This window comes from Urocampus carinirostris, chromosome 17 (assembly GCF_059441175.1).
Source record: "Urocampus carinirostris isolate Australia breed hairy pipefish chromosome 17, RoL_Ucar_1.0, whole genome shotgun sequence".
Classification (NCBI taxonomy): Eukaryota; Metazoa; Chordata; class Actinopteri; order Syngnathiformes; family Syngnathidae; genus Urocampus; species Urocampus carinirostris.
The window spans coordinates 10,131,386-10,150,763 of record NC_142365.1 but is presented as its reverse complement, the minus strand read 5'-3'; the positions used below and the strand labels follow the sequence as shown (position 1 = coordinate 10,150,763).

General features: G+C 41.1%; 1 protein-coding gene across 6 annotated transcripts in view; it reads left to right on the top strand.

Moving 5' to 3' along the window:
• Positions 1–19,378, top strand: part of nbeaa (neurobeachin a) — a 145,041-nt gene that overhangs the window by 54,073 nt on the left and 71,590 nt on the right. For all 6 annotated transcript variants that reach the window (XM_088321788.1, XM_088321787.1, XM_088321790.1 and 3 more), the window contains exons 6-13: positions 3,446–3,572; positions 5,146–5,265; positions 7,129–7,275; positions 11,590–11,787; positions 14,466–14,599; positions 14,681–14,789; positions 15,658–15,810; positions 17,825–17,993. In XM_088321788.1, coding sequence (XP_088177914.1) covers positions 3,446–3,572; positions 5,146–5,265; positions 7,129–7,275; positions 11,590–11,787; positions 14,466–14,599; positions 14,681–14,789; positions 15,658–15,810; positions 17,825–17,993 — 1,157 coding nt within the window. The remainder of the gene's footprint in view (positions 1–3,445; positions 3,573–5,145; positions 5,266–7,128; positions 7,276–11,589; positions 11,788–14,465; positions 14,600–14,680; positions 14,790–15,657; positions 15,811–17,824; positions 17,994–19,378) is intronic.

The following is a 19,378-nucleotide window of genomic DNA, read 5'->3' as shown; positions in this document are numbered from 1 at the left end:
AGGGAGCCAATCAGCATCCGAGGCGGTTGGCGCCAAAGGAGTGGGCACAGGTGACTCATATCGGTAATCATGACAAAATTATTGCAAAATATTCAAGTATTGTATGAATGTCTGCCATCAAAGCACTGTTTGAAGGTACAGTAACTGGTCTAAAATTGTTATATTTCTAGCTTTTTTCTAACCAGAATGTACATATTTTATTATCTATTCTATTGAATAATTATATTTGTCAATACTTCTTCTTTTAGTATGTGGCTATTGTAAAGAGTAATTAAACGGCACGGCTCCTCCGTGTTATATGTTGAGGTGTCCTTGGGCAAGACACTGAATTCCTAATGACGCCGATAGCAGGTAGTTGCCTTGCATGGCTGATGCCGCTATCGGTGTGTGTGAATGGGTAAGTGTGAAGCAAATTGTAAAGTGCTTTGGTCTTTGTTGACTTGAAAAGTGCTATTTAAATGCAGACCATTTGCATTTTCATTTAAAGCAGTTTAAGGGGGTCAGATCAGATCTTATGCAATGCAAGTTTAAGTTTTGTTTCTTTAAAAAAGGGACAAGGGACATGAACTTATGCTACATACTTTTATAGCCAAAGCTAATTCTCAATGTCTGTCCCCTGAAGGGCTTTTATAGAAATGTAAATGTAAATTATCTGCATTTATATAGCGCTTTTCAAGTCAAAGCGCTTTACAATGTGCTTTACACTTACCCATTCACACACACACTCACACACCAATAGTGAGTCAGCCAGGCAAGGCGCCTACATGCTTATTGGGGGCATTAGGGATTCAGTGTCTTGCCCAAGGACACTTTGACATACAACACGGAGGAGAAAAAAACATATGTATAAAATGTATCTACGGTACTAGAAGTTGTCATGGTTTTGCTTGTCATTTTGTTTTTTGGGGAAAAAAAAATTCTACTGTTTCTGCTTTGAAATGCAAAATCGTTTTATTTGATAAATTAGAGAAGTGGGCTTTATTTCTTGATTTGGATTGCAGCTTGTCATTCAGGTGGAATGGTGGGTCCTTAAGTCAGACAAGTTGAACCACTAGACTAGAGGGCAACTCACACTCATCTTCTTCTATTAACTGTCTTCGTGTGTTGCTCTACCCTTTGTAACCTGAATAAATATCTGAAGACACCAAAGTAATTTGTTGGTTCGTGTAGGGTACACATGTAGACCTCAGGGACAACCAGTACTTGCTGTCATTTGTTTTCAGCACATTCATCTACAGTGTGGTGCCTCTTTCATTTTGCTCCTTCCTCTTGCCCAACACTCCCCACCAGTCATGGGGAAAAATGGGAACTATTTCAATTACTGATTTAATTTGTTTGAGTTATGTACCAGAGGTGTGATGGCAGCTGTTTCCAGGCAATATCATAAAGCTACTCTTTTTTTTTTTTAACCACACTATCTCTGATCAATAAAATCCGACAGGAGTGTGTGAGGTAAATAGCTGTGTCTGTTTTGCTTGGCTATCATTTGTCGGGCGGGCAGGGCCCTCATCTTCCTTCTGTCCTCCTCTGGCCCTGCTGGCTCTTATCATGGTCCAGCAGGCGCTAGCTGTTGTCGTTCATCTTGCTGTCGTTCTCCTTGTGTGCGCAAATTACACACACTGCCAGCTTGTACCCACAAACAGCAGCAGGGGGAAGGCTGCTGCAGTCGCTTCATTTGTTGTTTTTATGCTACTTTTAAAATGTGAAGTATTTTTATAGACAGTTTTTGTCACTGCGATCAATTTTATTTGGTACGGTGGCAGTTATCACAAATAACTGTCCATCACATGACTTTTTAAAAAAAAAATCCTACGTTGTGCACACTTCATCCAATGCACTTTTGTTGAATTTATGGAATATTTTTCTACAGTCAATTACAATTGCTTTTCTGTTTTTTTTAATACTAAGTTTAGAATTCGTATAGGTGCCTGAAATCCTGGAAAAAGTCTTGAATTTTGGGTGAAGGGCTTGTAAAGGCTTTAAATTGTTGCTATTTTTCTAATTAACGGCAGCTGACATTAGTTTTCATGCCATTGTCCTATGAAATGTTGTCGCCCCCTACGGGTCGCGCCCAAGAAGACAGGTGCATGCTACACCTTAACAGGGCACTATGAAATGTGTATTGCATAAGAAATCAAGGTAGAATTTGCTAGTGGTAATTTATGATGAATTAACTTCCTGCAACTGAAAATGTAGGAAAAGTAGAAGTAGAATTATCTTTGTCATTGATATCAATGTTGTGAAGCATTGTATGCAACAACATTATACATGACACTCCAGGGTAACACAGGTAATAGAAAGACTTTGAAGAGAAAATGGATAAAAGAATATCAGGATGAATAGGCAAACAAAAAAAAACTGCCCCAAGTTGTAATAATAATAATAATAATAATGCAATGAAGAGTAGTGCATTGTAACAACAGTGCAATGAAAATAAGTGCAATAACATTTAGCAGCATGTTTTTTAAATACCCAATATTATTCACAAGGTATGCATACATACACATATTTTTCACAGTTTCATGCAATAGTAGATAATTTTTCCCAGGAAAACCACAACAAAAAGAGAAATAAACCTGAAATTGTCACAATATATGTTTTCACAGTTTTGAGCGTTCGTTTAGGGTTGTGATGGCCCTGGGGAAGAAGTTGTCTCTGAGCCTATTCGTCCTCGTTTTGAGGGACATATAGCGCTTACCAGAGGGCAATAGGTGTTGGCCGGCTTGGGAATTGTCTTTTATAATGATAAAGCCTCCGCTACAGTATCGCCAGCTGGGAATGTCTTCTAGACTAGGCAGAGAGCAGCCGATTATATTTTATGTACGTAAACGTAAGCCAGATATCTTTATCATTATTACGACACACCTATATGGGGAGAGATTTGTCTCGATATATTTACATACATATCGATTCAAAAATGTATTTACGGTTTACTCAAGATCAAAAAAAAAAAAATGTCTTGAGAAATGCTCACGCAAAATTAAAAATGGCATCTGTAAATCACAGATATATTTGTGGCTCTGCAAATACATGATTCACACCGGGTGATACTAGAGAAATTGGAAATTTTGGCTTTGAAAGTCCTTAAAAAGTGCTGGAATTCGGCCATGAAAAACTTGTACGAACCCTGTAAGATGCAATGAGATATAAACATATTTATAAATGTATATAAAAAGTATTGATTAATTTGGAAAGATGATCAATGAAATGAATTATAAAGTTTGTATGTGACCTTGTGGGCTGCAGATTTTTATCTCTGTGGATCATTTGTGTTGTTTATTTTGTAAATTTTAATCGTTCTTTCCGATCGTAATAAATAATAAGTACTCAATTTTATGTGTGGTCTGTGGAGTATATCCAACTGGGACATTTATTATTTACGTTTGCCATTTTGTCGAAGACCTACGGCCATAATGAAATGGTACGGTTCCATTTTGCTTTGCAGTTTCCGCACCAGTAAAGGGATCGGCTACTCGGCTCACTTTGTGGGCAACTGTCTGATTGTGACGTCTCTCAAGTCCAAGGGAAAAGGCTTCCAACATTGTGTCAAGTACGACTTCCAGCCGCGAAAGGTGAGGGAACCGAACAAGTGGAAAGTAAACTCTGGTTAGCCTGCTTATCACTTTTGTATTTGACTCTATTGAAGAACATGCTACAGTGCCATGAGGAAGTATTTGCCTCCTTCCTGAATTTTGTGTTTTTTTGCATATTTATCACTGACAAAGGTTTCAGATCATCAAACCAATTTTAATATCACATAGAGACAACCCAAGATAATACATTGATTCAATTTATTAAGGCTAAAAAAAATCTAGGGCTACTTGGCCCTATGTGAAAAACTAATTGCCCCCACTTGTTAACTCACATAGTACCCGTGACAGACCACAGTTTTGGATAAGTTGAGTTCAATTCAACAGGCCACACCCAAAAATGATGCCACCCCCGAAGAAATCCTTTAAATTATATCCGTTAGACAAAATGAAGTAGGCTACTTAATCTTAAGAACACAATTGACATTCCATGGTCCAAAGAAATCCCTGAAGAAATCATTAAAATGGATTATTATAATCTATGAGTCAGGAAAGGGTTAAAAAACATTTCGAAGGCTGTTGGGCTTCAGCAAACCACTGTCAGAGCCATTGTCCACAAATGGCGAAAACTTGAAACAGTGGCAAACCTTCCCAGGAGTGGTCAACCAACTAAGATTACTCCAGTAGTGCGATGACAGCTCACCCAAGAGGTTACAAAAGAACCTAGAAAAACATCCAAGGAACTCACGACCTTGCTGGTCTCAGTTAAGGTCAGTGTTCATGATTCCACCATCATAAAGACACTGAACAAAAATGGCATCCATGGGAGAGTTCCCTGGCAAAACAATACACTGCTGTCACAAAAAAACCTAAAGAGTCATTTCACATTTGCCAAAAAGCCTCTTGAATATCCTCAAAACTTTTGGAGAAATATTCTGTGGACTGATGAGTCAAAAATGGAACTTTTTTGAAAATATGGCGTAAAAATAGCACAAATTTGACAAAAAGAACATGATGCCAACAATAAAGCATGGTGGTGGCCGTGTGATGGTCTGGGGCTGCTTTGCTGCCTCAGGACCAGGACAGCTATTTGTGGTTGATGGAAAAATGGATTCTGGTGTTTACCAGAATATCCTGAAGAAGAACATCCAGCCATCAGTTCGTGTCATCAAAGCTTTCAGATTATGCAGCAGGACAGCAATCCCAAACACACCAACAAGTCCAGCTCTGGAATAGCTTGAAAAAGCGAAATGAAGGTTCTGGAGTGGCCAAGTCAAAGTTCAGATTTAAATCCAATTGAGATGCTGTGGTCTCCAAAATGGCCGATTTGAAACAATTTTGCAAAGAGTGGGCCAAATTCCTACACAGCGTTGTGATAAACTCACGACCAATTTTCGTGAACGTTTGATTTATGTTATCGCTGTCCAAAGTGGCCCAATAATCTAATAGGTTCCGGGTGGCAATTACATTTTCCACATAGGGCCAGATAGTTTTTTATTTATTTTGTGCCTTGATAAATGGAATAAAGGGGAAACGAATACTTTCCATGGCATACCCTTTCCATACATGTTACCTAGCAGGTCTAACCATTCCAACATGTATTTTAAATTCCCAGTGGTACATGATCAGCATCGTTCACATCTACAACCGCTGGAGGAACTCTGAGATTCGTTGCTATGTCAACGGGCAGCTGGTTTCCTACGGCGACATGGCCTGGCACGTGAACACCAACGATGTAAGAGAAACGCCGCTGACATTTTGTCCTTTACCCGAGCTGTCCTCGGGCCGCTCTCCAACCTCATTGGGAAGGAGAAAAAAAACACTAAGCCACCATGGGGGGGGTTAAAGGAAAGGCGCCCTTCAAAAGTGCACGCTTTGTTGCAAAAAACAAAGCGCCAGCAAAAATTGTAGGTTTTAATCTCTTCAACCACTTGGATAGGACATGAAAAACCATCAAAGTAAAGGATGTTATAGAATACACAGTCAAGTCAAGTCATGAGTATTTCTGATGCCATTAATCACAAAGAGTCTCAAAGGGTTGCCCAGGCAACAGATTATTGCAAACTTCAGACTAATTATTACACCCCATCTCCTGATCTAAAACCTACATGAGGGCAAGGAAAAACTCAAAAACCTCTACATGAGGAAAATGAAGAATTCAAAATGTAAGGGACATGAAACAATGCAAATTTCGTGGAGTAAAACTTACTGTTACATAACTGGCACAAATGTTACAATTTTAAAAAAATGCATTTATTCGTCTACGACTTCCTTTTTTTGTAACCTAAAGAACAATCTAAAGTTTAGGTGCGCGTTATATACGAGGTTTTACAGTATTATCGCAAACCACTGGTTGTAACGGGATTCAAACCTTGGTTGAGTGCACTGAACTCGAAACATTCCACCACCAGTTATGTAGATGACATAAGACATTGGATTTTCTCTCATTATCAAACATCTCTAGTCATGGTACCAGAGACAAATGTTAATTCAGTTGTGCATTTCACATGCTACACTGGCGATACATCTTTCGCCTACAATGCTTAGAATAGAAGAATAGAATTTGTCTCTGGTACTGTGACTAAAAATAATGTGATAATGAAATAAAATCTACTGCCTTTTCGGAAGGTTATCATTACCACTGTTGGTCCAGTGGATAGATTTTGGTGCTCTCACCACTGCGACAAGGGTTCAATTCCCTTTGTATTGAACCTACATTTAAACAAAATTGTAATCCTTGTTTTGAATTAAATGTACCTGTGATTTGATATATATTTTTTTTTCTATAGCTGGAACGGAATACAATTTAATTTCTTTGGTATCCTAATTATGATATGGCCGTTACATGTTTTCTGTTACTCGCCAAACCTGATAATAACTGTGTGCATATTCACAGTGGCAATTATACAGAACATTGTGCTAAAGGACGCTGTAGAATGTGGATGGATGAATTATAATCCTTATACATCTAATCTGATCTAATCTATTTATCAACATCTAATTATTTAGATCTAAATATAATCCAAATCTAATTTAAAGATAGTCTAAATCTAATCTAAGTCTAATTTAAATCTAATCTAAGTCTAATCTAAATCTATTTAAAGTCTAATCACAGTCTAATCAAAGTCTAATGTAATGTAATCTAATCCAATGTCTTGTAATCTATCTAAATCTAGTTACTCTAGACTTCTAAATCTATTTAATTTGTAAATCCCATTTTTTGTCTGTGTGTGCGTGTGCATGTGTGTGTGTGTGTGTGTTTGTACGTGGGCTATAGGCTCAGAAACGGCTAAAGCTATTTTTGCGAAGATTCACAAAGTTGTACTTAAGATCTCTGAGAGTGTTTTTAGCTAGGTTTCGTGTCAAGGCGCCCCCAATGAATACCAATTAAATCGATAAACACCTGCTTTCGTGTACAAGCGGCTTTGATGCTGCATGCAGCCATGCAGTTCTTTGGCGCTCCTTAGTGGCTCCTTGGCGCTTTTTCAAATAACCACAGCCCCGACAACCTCACCCAAGTAGAATGCTCGGCCCTTACGCCTGTTTAAATAATAAATTGAATGTATGACATATGCTTATATGCCCATGTCACGTTCAGAGCTACGACAAATGCTTCCTGGGCTCTTCAGAGACAGCCGACGCCAACAGAGTGTTCTGCGGCCAGCTTGGTGCCATATACGTCTTCAGTGAGGCACTCAACCCCGCTCAGATATTTGCCATCCATCAACTCGGACCCGGATACAAGGTGACCCGAGATGTTTCACCATTTTAACTGACGACGAGATCAAATCATGAAAGTTACGATGAAATACAGTATGCACAGAGGAGCAGCATTGCACGGTGCGTAGGGCTGCAATTAATAGTCGACTAGTCACCGACTATTGAAACATTCAGTCGAATAATCGGATAATTATTATTGTTATCCTGAATTTAGCATGAATTCGATTTAATTTTGTAGAAAATAATAACACAAGATAAAATGCAACAATGAAAACCACATATTTTTATTGAGCAAATGCTAAAACAAATCAGGTGCAGTACTCAGTCAGTAGAGACATAAATGATAGATACATCTCTGTCCATTTTTTAGCGACTGGCAAATAAATAATACATTAAGAAAAATTTACATTTTTATTTTTGTAAACCAAGAACAGGCTCATTAGCAGCAGTAGAATGGAAAATAAATGACAATAACAGCCAAACCATTGACACACACTGCTCACTCGGTATGGAGTTTCTAGCAGTATCGTGCAGACACTTCTATGCACCGGGAGAGTTAACTGTGGTCTTTGTGTTTGCTGTTTACTTTCCACCGCTAACCGTTTCACCAGATGCTAACGTTAGCATAGCGCTAAATCTCCTGCCCGCTGCTATCAATAAACAGCAGCTTGCACACCCCAACAGAGCTTCATCGTCGACGCCGACTTTAATCGGGCATGTTTATGGACTGTACTCCCAAATCCATTCAATATGTGGACTGAGCAATTCGGGAAAAACACTGGACTATGTGTAATGTAAGATCAAACATCAAACATTCCGGTTGTATCCACCAACTCTGTTTGTCCCTCACCCCCCTCATCCCCCCCCCCATCCGAAGGAAAACAAAGCCTACTTACAACAAAGACAGTTAGTTCTTTGTTACTTTATCTCTTTGTTTCCTTATCTTCACTGTAAATGTGGGACTGCAGTCGTCCAATTTCGTTGTCACAGCATATCCCATGTTATAACAATGAAAATAAAGGCATATTGTATTCTATTCTATTCTATTCTATTCTAAAACAAAAGTGTTTTGTGATGTAAAATCAGTGGTCAACTGCAAAGTCTAACAAAATAATTTAATGATTAGTTTGAAATCAAACGGTTTTAAAGAGTGATTTTTGTCGGTTTGTTCTCCGGACAGCATGCGTTTAATTCCGGATAGGTTTGTCAGGCACAGTCTGTAAAATGTACAATGCATGTCATAAAAACCACAATGCCTTGAATGTTACTTTTTACAGAGGCAAGTCAGGCTCCTTTTCATTCAACTGTTCTCTTTAAATGTTCGCGTGTCACCGAGCTACCGCCATGATACGCAAGGCCCGCTTTGTATACAGTAATTTGCAAGTATTTGCAGTATCCCGGCTAAAATGCTTTAAAACTTTAGAAGTTTTGGTAAGCGTAGTTGATGTTGACGCCGCCATTTCTGTATGTTTATGCTTGGGACGCTTGAGACGGAAACGCGATTGCGCACGGGCAACTCTATGTACAAGATACTGTATATTCATGTAAAGATAATGTCAGGTTGAAAACGATGTCCGGATGATTTAAGAAACTTTTAAGTTACAATCAAACTCGTTTATTAAAGAAAAGCAAGCACATATGAACAAGGCAAAGTTGCGTTTTTGTACATTGAATTGAAATACCTCCGCAGACTGAAGTGTGCGCCTCTTTTCTATACGGTCTTGTGGATTCTGATGGGTGGACACAATAAGGTTTCTGATTGGTTCAGACAGGAAATGCAGTGTATAATGTTGGTCGCTAGATAGTAAATGAGCAATAGAAAATTGGAATTTGGGAGTAAAGCTCTCACTGAACAAAACGCGGCCTTCAAGTTGTAGATGGCTAGCAAGGGAGTTCCGTGCACCTGTTTGATAACAGATAGGAGTTTCAGTTTTAATGGTATCCACATTCTTACAATGCGATTCTCATGGGTCCATTTTAGTCATTAGGTGACCAACCCCCCCAATTCCAACCCCTAATGCTGAGCGCCAAGCAGGGAGGCAATGTTATAAGTCTTAGGTATGACCCGGCTGAGGCTCAAACCAGCAACCTCCCAGTCTCGGGGCGGGCGCCCCACCGGGTACTGAAGAATATTAATTACCGTATTTTCCGCACTATAAGGCGCACCGGGTTATAGGGCGCACCCCGAAAAAATCGTTTTTGGTCCTATTTTTGACATACATAAGACGCACCGGATTATAAGGTGCTACAGTGGAAACGTCGACAAAACAGTCAGATAGATCAGTCCAACTTATTACCCACTTAACATTCCCAAAGCTTGCAAAGACGCAAATACGTGTCGAGAACACGTGCGGATGCGGTGTCCGTACGATGTCACTCAAATGCATCGTTCCATCATTCGGAAGGTTAAAGTCTTGGGATTCAAGAAATGCCACACATTCCTTAGTTTCTATTTTCTTTTTCGCTCGCAACTTTACTGTGCATATGACAATAAACACTTGGAATTGAGTTGAATTTAAAAATAGACCCTCCATTCCATCCATTATCTGCACCGCTTATCACAGAAACATCGAGTTCAGTCTGAAACAAGATACAGGGACAATATAAAACCCGGAGTAGCTCACCGAAGTCGTTGTGTTCATTATAATGTGCAGCCAATGTCCTCTTATATCCGTGAGTGCAGTAAATCCAGGAGAATAAAATATTTATGAATACAGAATAGAGAAAAATGCTTTCTGTGTGCCGTCAGCCACGTGCTATACGCATTCATCTTTTTCGGCCAATTGCAGCCTTTGTTTTGCCGTTTAAGCAAATGCCAGCCTGTAAATGATAAAAAGGATCCGCCCCTTGACCTCCGAATAACTTTAGCCAATAGTGATCGATTCAAATGATGATTGACACATTGGTTAGCCAATGAAACGCCGGTAAGTAAATCCCAGCATACACCGCGTACTACTTGGCGTTCGGGGGAAAATCTAGTAGGCGGCTGCAAGTTAGTTGGAGAACTTAATGTTGATCCATATATAAGGCGCACTGTATTATAAGGCGCATGGTCAGCTTTTGAAAAAAATAAAGGCTTTTAGGTGCGCCTTATAGTGCGGAAAACACGGTAAATGTAAAAATGAATGCCGTTTACAATATCAGCTAGGTTACGAAAGCTTTAGCCAGTTAGCTCAGAATCGTGACTGACTATGAGTTTGCTCATGTTCCCCTCCTGATTATCATATGCTTTCCTAACCATTGTGCACATGTTAAATGACTACGATCAGAACTATTTTGGGACCAACAGGGCCCTGGTTTGCAATTTCCAATGTTACCTGCATATAATCATCTTAATGCATGAAGCCACAGCGGCAGCACCTTTGTCTGAAAATGTTCCACAGGCCAAATTGGTCATAACTTGTCAGAAATACCCGTGAGGCCACAGAGTCTAACTGTCTGAATTTTTTGCTTGGGAACCTTATTGTCCTGACCTTGAAGGTGCTTGCTCCTGAGAACATCTTGAAAGCTTAACTGGTTTTGAGTACAATACAGAAATTAATAAACGTATGAAGTATATCTCATTATCTCATCTCATTAGCTGCACCGCTTATCCTCAGTAGGGTTGCGGGGGTGCTGGAGCCCATCCCAGCAATCATCGGGCAGTGGGCAGGGCACACCCTGAACTGGCTGCCAGCCAATCACAGGGCACACAGGGACAGACAACTCGCTCATTCACACCTAGGGACAATTTGGACTACCTGAAATGCATGTCTTTAGAATGTGGGAGGAAACCGGAGTGCCCGGAGGAAACCCACGCAAGCACGGGGAGAACATACAAACTCCGCACAGGAAGTCCGGTAGCTGGATTTGAACCCACACAGGAGGTTCCCAAGACCTTAGAACTGTGCCGCACACGCGCTAACCACTGCGCCGCCATGCTGCCCATGAAGTATATATTGGTTGTCAAATATAGAATATAGTATAAAAGGCAAACTTAGACCATAATTTCTCTTACAGATAATTCTCTTTGTTGAAAAAAACCCGAAACCAAATCTGGCGACAATAAATCCCATTGTCGATTGATTCTATTACCGATTGCAGCCCTACCGATGAAATATGCACCCGGGAGAAACGTATCATGGTGGACTTGGCCAACTGTTAAGTCAGGCTAACCGGCTAAAGATAATTCCATATTTAATTCTTCCTTATCTCCCTCTGCCGCTAATTGAATTAGCGTCGGTGTTAGCGCTTTGTTCATTAAGCTAATGCTTCCTCGCTTACCGCTCCATGAAGCCGCTTAACCCTCGGCTCTGCCCAGATGTTCCTGACGGTCGACCTTTTCCCCTTCTCCGCGCAGAGCACTTTCAAGTTCAAGTCCGAGAGCGACATCCACCTCGCCGAGCACCACAAGCAGGTTTTGTACGACGGCAAACTGGCCAGCTCCATCTCCTTCACGTACAACGCCAAGGCCACCGACGCGCAGCTGTGCCTGGAGTCCTCACCCCGAGAGAACGCCTCCATCTTTGTGCACTCGCCGCACGCCCTCATGTTGCAGGTCTGCGAGCGTGTGTTTGTGTTAATGATACGAAGGTCAGAAAATGACTCAAAGTTGACATTTTCCAGAGTGAAGTAAAGAGCATCTTGGTGGTGTTTTTTTTTTTGTTCGAGATGATATTGAAGTTTACAGTCATTCTTTTTTTTTCATTATTTAAAGATAGGGTCTGTTGTTTAAGGTGTCTTTTTGAAAGAATAATATTTTCTGTTAAGTATGTGGAACAGTGTGGCAGGTAAGTCAGTTGTTGTTTGCAGATGACACAGCGCTTGTGGCTGATTCTGAGGAAACATTGAGAAGGTTGGTCATGGAGTTTGGAAGAGTGTGTGATAATGTTGGTAAGAGTAAGGTGATGAAGTGTTCACGTGATGGAGTGGACAGAGGTGATAGAGAGGCGTTGTGGCAAGTGATGGTGATGTATGGAGTGGGTGGAAAGTTGTTGGAAGCATTGAAGAGCAGAGCATGTGTAAGAGTAGGGAGTGAGACAAGTGAGTGGTTCCCTGTGTTGACTGGTGTGAGACAGGGGTGTGTGATGTCACCATGGCTGTTTAATGTGTACATGGATGGTGTGGTGAGAGAGGTGAATGCTAGAGTATTTGGCAGAGGTGTAGAGATGATGGACAACAGTGGAACAGTGTGGAATTTAAGTCAGTTGTTGTTTGCAGATGACACAGCGCTTGTGGCTGATTCTGAGGAAACATTGAGAAGTTTGGTAACAGAGTTTGGAAGAGTATGTGATAGGCGTAAGTTATGTGTGAATGTTGGGAAGAGTAAGGTGATGAAGTGTTCACGTGATGGAGTGGGCATGACGTTAGAAATCAGGTTGCATGGACAGGTGCTGGAAGAAGTTGAAAGTTTTCGGTACTTGTGTTTTGATTTGGCTGCAGTTGGTGGAATGGAGTGCGAGGTATTGCACAGAGTGAATCAAGGAAGCAAGGTTTTGGGTGCTCTGAGGAGAGTGATGAGCAACAAGAGTATGAGTATGGATGTTAAGAGGGGACTGTGTGAGAGTGTGATTGTGCCGACTGTGTACTGTGTACGGTGCAGAGACTTGGAGCCTGAACGCAGATTTGAGAAGGAAATAAAATGTTTTTGAGATGAAGTGTTCGAGGAGTATGTTAGGAGTGACAAGATTGGATAGATTGAGAAATGAAATTGTGAGAGACAGAACTGGAGTGATCATGGAACTGAGCAAGCGTGTGGATAAGAGAGTACTTGGTTGGTTTGGACACATGGAGAGGATGGATGAGGAGCGAATGTTGAAGAGGATCTACAGAGCAGAAGTAAATGGAAAGAGACCAAGAGGAAGGCCGCGATTGACGTGGATGGATAGTGTTATGAGTGCACTGCAGGAAAGAGGTCTAAATATAATGGAAGCTAGAGCTCTTGTTGGTGATAGGAATGAGTGGAGAAGTGTTGTGAAAGGATAGTGGGATGTTTGGATGCATTCTAAGGGATGGGCAGGGCACCCGTATGATGCAGCAGGGGTAAATCAGTGAAAGCTGTCGGGCCTGCTGTTGAACAGAAGAGTGTGTTGTGTCACCCTGATCCGAGTGACATGGTACCTTTCTTGTGTCCTGTTTCATCTGGAGGGACGAAAGCATGACCAACTTGGGTGCCGAGGTGCCTAACTTGTTTGGGTGTTTGGGCAATTGGGTTGGCCATGGTCCCCAAAAATGTTTTTATGTGTTTTTTTTGCTACTTTTTCCCTTTTTATTTTCTTTATTTTTGTATGTGTTGTCTTGCTGTCGGTCACCCCTCTCGAGGGATATGACCAGGGTAAATAGATGGATAGAAAGTATGTGGTTACTAAGTTCAAAGAGTCTTTATATTTCTTTTCCACAGCGCCCATCTGCTTTTATCTTACTTTCAGCAACGCTGTTTGCGACGTGCTACACATCGCGAAGCAGGAATGAGGGTTGAAGGGGAGAGGGGTTGGTTAGTGAGTGATTTCAGGCTCGTCCTCGTGGTTTTTGGTGAATGTAGCATGAAAATGGTGAAAGTAAGAAAAGGCCTGTATTAAGTACAGTCCAAACACCAACCCAAACCCTAAAAATGTTGTAAAGCACATACATGCACGCGCATCACGAATGAGCCGACTAAGGATGCAATCATGATTTTGAGCGAAGACATGGCGGCAGAGAGTGGAAAAGCATCATATTTTGTACAGCACCCTTAAAAACATATATCACAGGCAACTTGAGGCATAATTTACACAGTTTATTACTTGTTTTGAAATAATTTTAGGTTGCACTTTTTTATTTTTGATTTGATGAATATGCACTTCCAAAATTAGCCAATGGATGCTGTACTTGTATTCAATAAAAAAATCCTTCTTCATTTACCTAATTAAATCTAAATGTATAATTGAATCTCTTGAATTTCTACGTCGTAAGTATTCATTACTGTGTGCATTATTCATGTTTTATTTTATTTTGCATAACCAATCAGATTGTGAGCCTTCTTGACAGAGGGATGTTAAGTTGTTCCCTTCTAAATTGTGTATTTGAAGGTTTTCCTCCAATAATGATATTCCCCTGGCCAGGCAACTTTGTTTTAGTGCCACCTGCAGTTCTGGAATGCTTTTGTCTGTCAGAGCAGACCGAGATTTTTTTTGTGTGATAAAATAAAATGGTAGTTATTGGAAGGCGCAGACTAAAAGCACTGTTGTTGAATTGCAGGATGTGAAGGCCATCGTGACTCACTCCATCCATAGTGCCATCCACTCCATCGGTGGCATCCAGGTCCTCTTTCCGCTTTTCGCCCAGCTGGACTACAAGCACCTCAATGACGCTGCCGTGGACACCTCCGTGTGGTCGGCACTCCCCGAATTGCATGTTTGATGCGGAGCTGGAGTTTGTTCTTATACTGGTGTGTCTATTCTAATTTCTTTCAGTGCCACGCTGCTGGCATTCCTGGTGGAGCTCCTCAAGAGCTCGGTAGCAATGCAGGAGCAGATGTTAGGAGGCAAAGGCTTCCTTGTCATCGGCTACCTCCTCGAGAAGGTCGGTGAAGGAACAGTTTTGAACATTTGGTACCAAACTGGAGCCTGTTACAAATACAGTTGTACCTCTTTTAAGAACTTTATAGCTCGAATTGCTTGTGTAACAAGCGAATTTTCCCAATATTTATTTATTTGAAATTAATTGGTGGGTTGGTGCTTTGGTAGGAGGAGCCACAGAGATTGCATACCTGTCAATGTACACGTTTACCACGTATTTTATACGCTTTTCGATCATTTCACATTCTGTACGCTTAAACGAGAAAACAAAATACAATTTTTGGCTCTAATCCAGATCGTCTCTGTCACTGGTAGCAAATGAGGACGTCATCGTAGAATCCTAATATTGTCGCGGTCTTCTACATAGTCTGTCTTGCTGGGAGTCGATGCCGCGTTGTACTTGTAAGATTTATGATTGCTTTATAAGGAGGATTTACATATTTAATAAAGGGAACGATTGGCGGAGGTTAGCAGGTATGAGATTGGTAGACTGTTGATACGTAAGCACGTATTGTTCACTTAAAATCAATTTCGTACACACGAAACATTTTCACTGCACATTTTAAACATTTTTTTCTGACTGTAGTAGTTTGCATGCGAAAGCTAAACTGATGCTGGCCGTGAGCAGTCACGAACGGTGAGCGGTCTCCAGTGGTAACCTCTGGGACTGCTCATGAACTGGATTTTCCTACTTATAGAGAGAAAGACTCGTTTAAAAAAAGGAAGCTCGTATACCAAAATTCTCATGTTTAGGGGTGCTCGTATAAAGAGGTACCACCTGTACGCATGCAAATCGGGACCTTAACCTTATTTTACAATAATTTTTTCCCCCCCGAGGTTGCTAATTTAACATTTTCTCGTCGTGTGCGAAGTCGTCTAGGGTTCACATCACCCGCGCAGTACTGGAGCAGTTCTTGTCCTTTGCAAAGTACCTGGACGGTTTGCCCCACGGGGCACCGCTTCTCAAGCAGCTGTGCGACCACGTCCTGTTCAATGCCGCCATCTGGATACACACACCTGCCAAGGTTAGTCTGCGTGTGTGCACCATTTGATGTGGTAATCCGAGACACAAATAGGGAAGGGAACAAGCCACTTTTATTCTGTATTTAAAACTGAGATTCGGAGTCAACTTAACTGTGCTTGAAATCCTTGAAAGTGCTTGAATTTTAGGTGAAGTGCTTGAAATTGTTGCCATGTTTCTCAGCAGTCTCGCACGATAGACCACACATTACATGAAGAAAGATAAAACGCGTCTGCTTAAAGTTTATTCAAACATGTCTAAGAAATGCACATACATGCACACGCATCATGGATGAACTGGCTGAGGCTGCATTCATGACACAAGCCAGGAGATGGTGGTAGAGAGTACCAAGGTTCCAAATTCTGTACAGCTCCTTTGTACTTTTCTTGCCTTGCACCCACCTTAAATACATTGTTAGTGTTGGTGGGATCAATAATAATAATGATAATAATAATAATGAATCAATATTCATCAATATTTATTCTCAAGTCCTTAAAAAGTGCTTGAATTTGGCCATGAAAAAAGTGTATGAGCCTTGGTTGTGGATTATTTTAAGAATGGAATGCTGTGAGTAAGTTTAGAGGGGAATGTTTCTGAAAAATTAGCACATTATTGACAAGTGTGGCCCATTAAAACCTTAGAAACGGCGGATTAAAAATGAAACTGATTGAATTGGCGTTCTCCAGAAAAGTGGTTCTCAACTGGTCTGACTTTAACACCCATCATTCCACCCTAATAGCAACCTGCGACCCAACTCAACAAAAAAATATCAAATCAAAGATTTTGCATTTTAATACTTTAAAGCGGAAATCAAATAATATATTCACCCTTTTTCCCTCTTTTCCTTCCCCTTATCTATGACTTTCTTGGGACCCAATATTATGGGGAGAAAAAGAAAATAAAACCAACAAAATCACAATGAATTGAGAAATGAAATGAAATGAACTGATCTGCATTTATATAGCGCTTTTCAAGTCAATGACTTCCCAAAGCGCTTTACAATGTGCACATTTCCCAATAGCGGCCTTGTATTGCAGCCATGTAAGACGCTAACCTGCTTATTGGGGGTATTAGGGGTTCAGTGTCTTACCCAAGGACATTTCGACATGTAACACGGACGAGCCGGGATTCGAACTGGGATCCCTTGATCCCAAGACGAGTGCTCTACCTCCTGAGCTACTGCCGCCCCGAGTTGTGGTCCCTATCAAGAGATCGAGTGGGGCATTATCGCCATCTACTGCTAAGTAGTGTAATTGACCCTTCATTTTCTTTTTCTTAGAATTATTTTGCCCAGGAAAAGGCCCATGACCTACTATAAACAGGTCCATGACCCACATTTGGGTCTCGACCCACCAGTTGAGAAACACTGCCATTGTTGTTTTATTCCGCTCCTTGTTTTTAGTAATAGTCCCGATCGTGGATAGGTTATGGTTATGCAGGGGTCGCGATTCGTTTGCCTTGGTCTTGATAACCGCTGGCTCTGTTTCCATGGTTATCATATTTTTGGTTCCCCATTTACCATCACTGCAAGCCTTGGTCCCACAGCATATCAACACAGTACAAAAAAGTGAACTGAATGGAGAAAGAGAAAGGCATCGTAGGAGGGAGTTCAGCCTATAAGATATCCGTATTTTCATGGTGTCATGACGCAAACCAATAGCAGACCAGTATTTTATAAGACGTCGACCAATCGCAGGAAGGAATCTTAGAGACATAACTCATACACATGAACACAGCAAAGCTTGCATTCTGCAAGTTTTGGGACACGCAAAAGAACTTGTGGTTGATGTCGTAGAGTGAGGAAAATGCCTTAAAGAGGAGCTGAAAAATGGATATTATTCAACACCCTAAAGAGAAAATGTCATAAGACTGAATGCAGTATCCCAGGGGTATACCCTACTTTTGTCGACTTTCACCAGTGTAAAAGAGTTGTCATGGTTACATTTCATATCATGATGTCTTTTCATGTACGCAATTCAATATTAATGATTTGTGATGATGTGGTGAATGTGTGCCAGGTTCAGCTGTCTTTGTACACATACCTTTCTTCGGAGTTCATCGGCACTGCCACCATCTACTCCACCATCCGCCGTGTGGGCACCGTATTGCAGCTCATGCACACACTCAAATACTACTACTGGGCAGTTAACCCGGTGGACTGTAGTGCCATCACACCTAAAGGCCTTGGTAAGCGCACTCCCGCAATACAGTGCTGAGAAAAAACATTTGCCTCCTTCCCGAATTCTGTGTTTTTTGCATATTTATCACTCACAAAAGTTTCAGGTCATTAAACCAGGGTCAACACAAGGAAACATAATGGCAGTTTTGAAATGTTGATTCCATTAATTAAGGCACAGAATCTAGGCCGATTTGGCCCTATGTGAAAAAGAGATTGACCCCCTTTGTTAAATCACAAAGTAACTGTGACTAACCACAGTTTTGGGGAAAGCTGAGTTTAATTCTACAGGTCACACCCAAATTGAATTGCCACCCCCTCTGTTGAACCAGAAAATCACTTAAATTGAATCTGTCAGACAAAAGTAAGGTAGGCTACTAAATCTCAAGAACCATTGACATGCCACAATGCCAAGAAATTTACAGATTTGAGATAAAAAAAGCAATCAAAATCTATCAGTCCAGAAAAGGTCACCAAGGCATTTCCAAGGATGTAGGGCTCCAGCGAACCACTGTCAGAGCCATTATCCACAAACGGAGAAAACATGGAACAGTGGCAAACTTTCTCAGGAGTGGTCGACCAACTAAAATTACTCTAAGGGTGCAACGACAGCTCATCCAGGAGGTTACCGAAGAACTTTGTAAAATATCCAAGAAACTGCAAGCCGAGCTAGCCTCAGTTAAGGTCAGTGATCATGACTCCACTATAAGAAAGATATTGGCCAAAAATGGCATGCATGCGAGAGTTCTCAGGCGAAAACCACTGCCGTCACAAAAGAACACAAAGAGTTGTCTCACATTTGCCAAAACGCATCTTGATTATCCTCAAGACTTTTGAAGACAAGTTCTGTGGACTGATGAGTCACAAATTCAACTTTATGGAAAGTGGGGAGCATTTGACAAAAAGAACATGATGCCAACAGTAAAATCTGGTGCTTGCAGTGTGACAGTCTGGGGCTGCTTTGCTGCCTCAGGACCAGGACAACTTGTTGTGGTCGACGGAAACATGAATCCTGGTGTTTAACAGAAGATCCTGAAGGAGAACATTCGGCCATTAGTTCGTGCCTTCAAACTCAAGCGCTTTCGGATTATGCAGCAGGACAACGATTCGAAACCCACCAGCAAGTCCACCTCTGCATGGCTCAAAAAAAACTAAATGAAGCTTCTGACGTGGCCAAGTCAAAGTCCAGATTTAAATCCAACTGAGATGCTGTGGTGGGACCTTAAACAGGCAGTTCATGCTTGAAAACCCTCAAATATGGCAGATTTAAATCAATTTCACTTTTTCACGGCTCTGTGCTCAATATCAGACCCTGATGTGGTATCCACGTTGCCATAGCAACAGAATAAGCTTGATTGGCCTGACTGGATTTATTTAATGGAAAAGTGCTGCAATG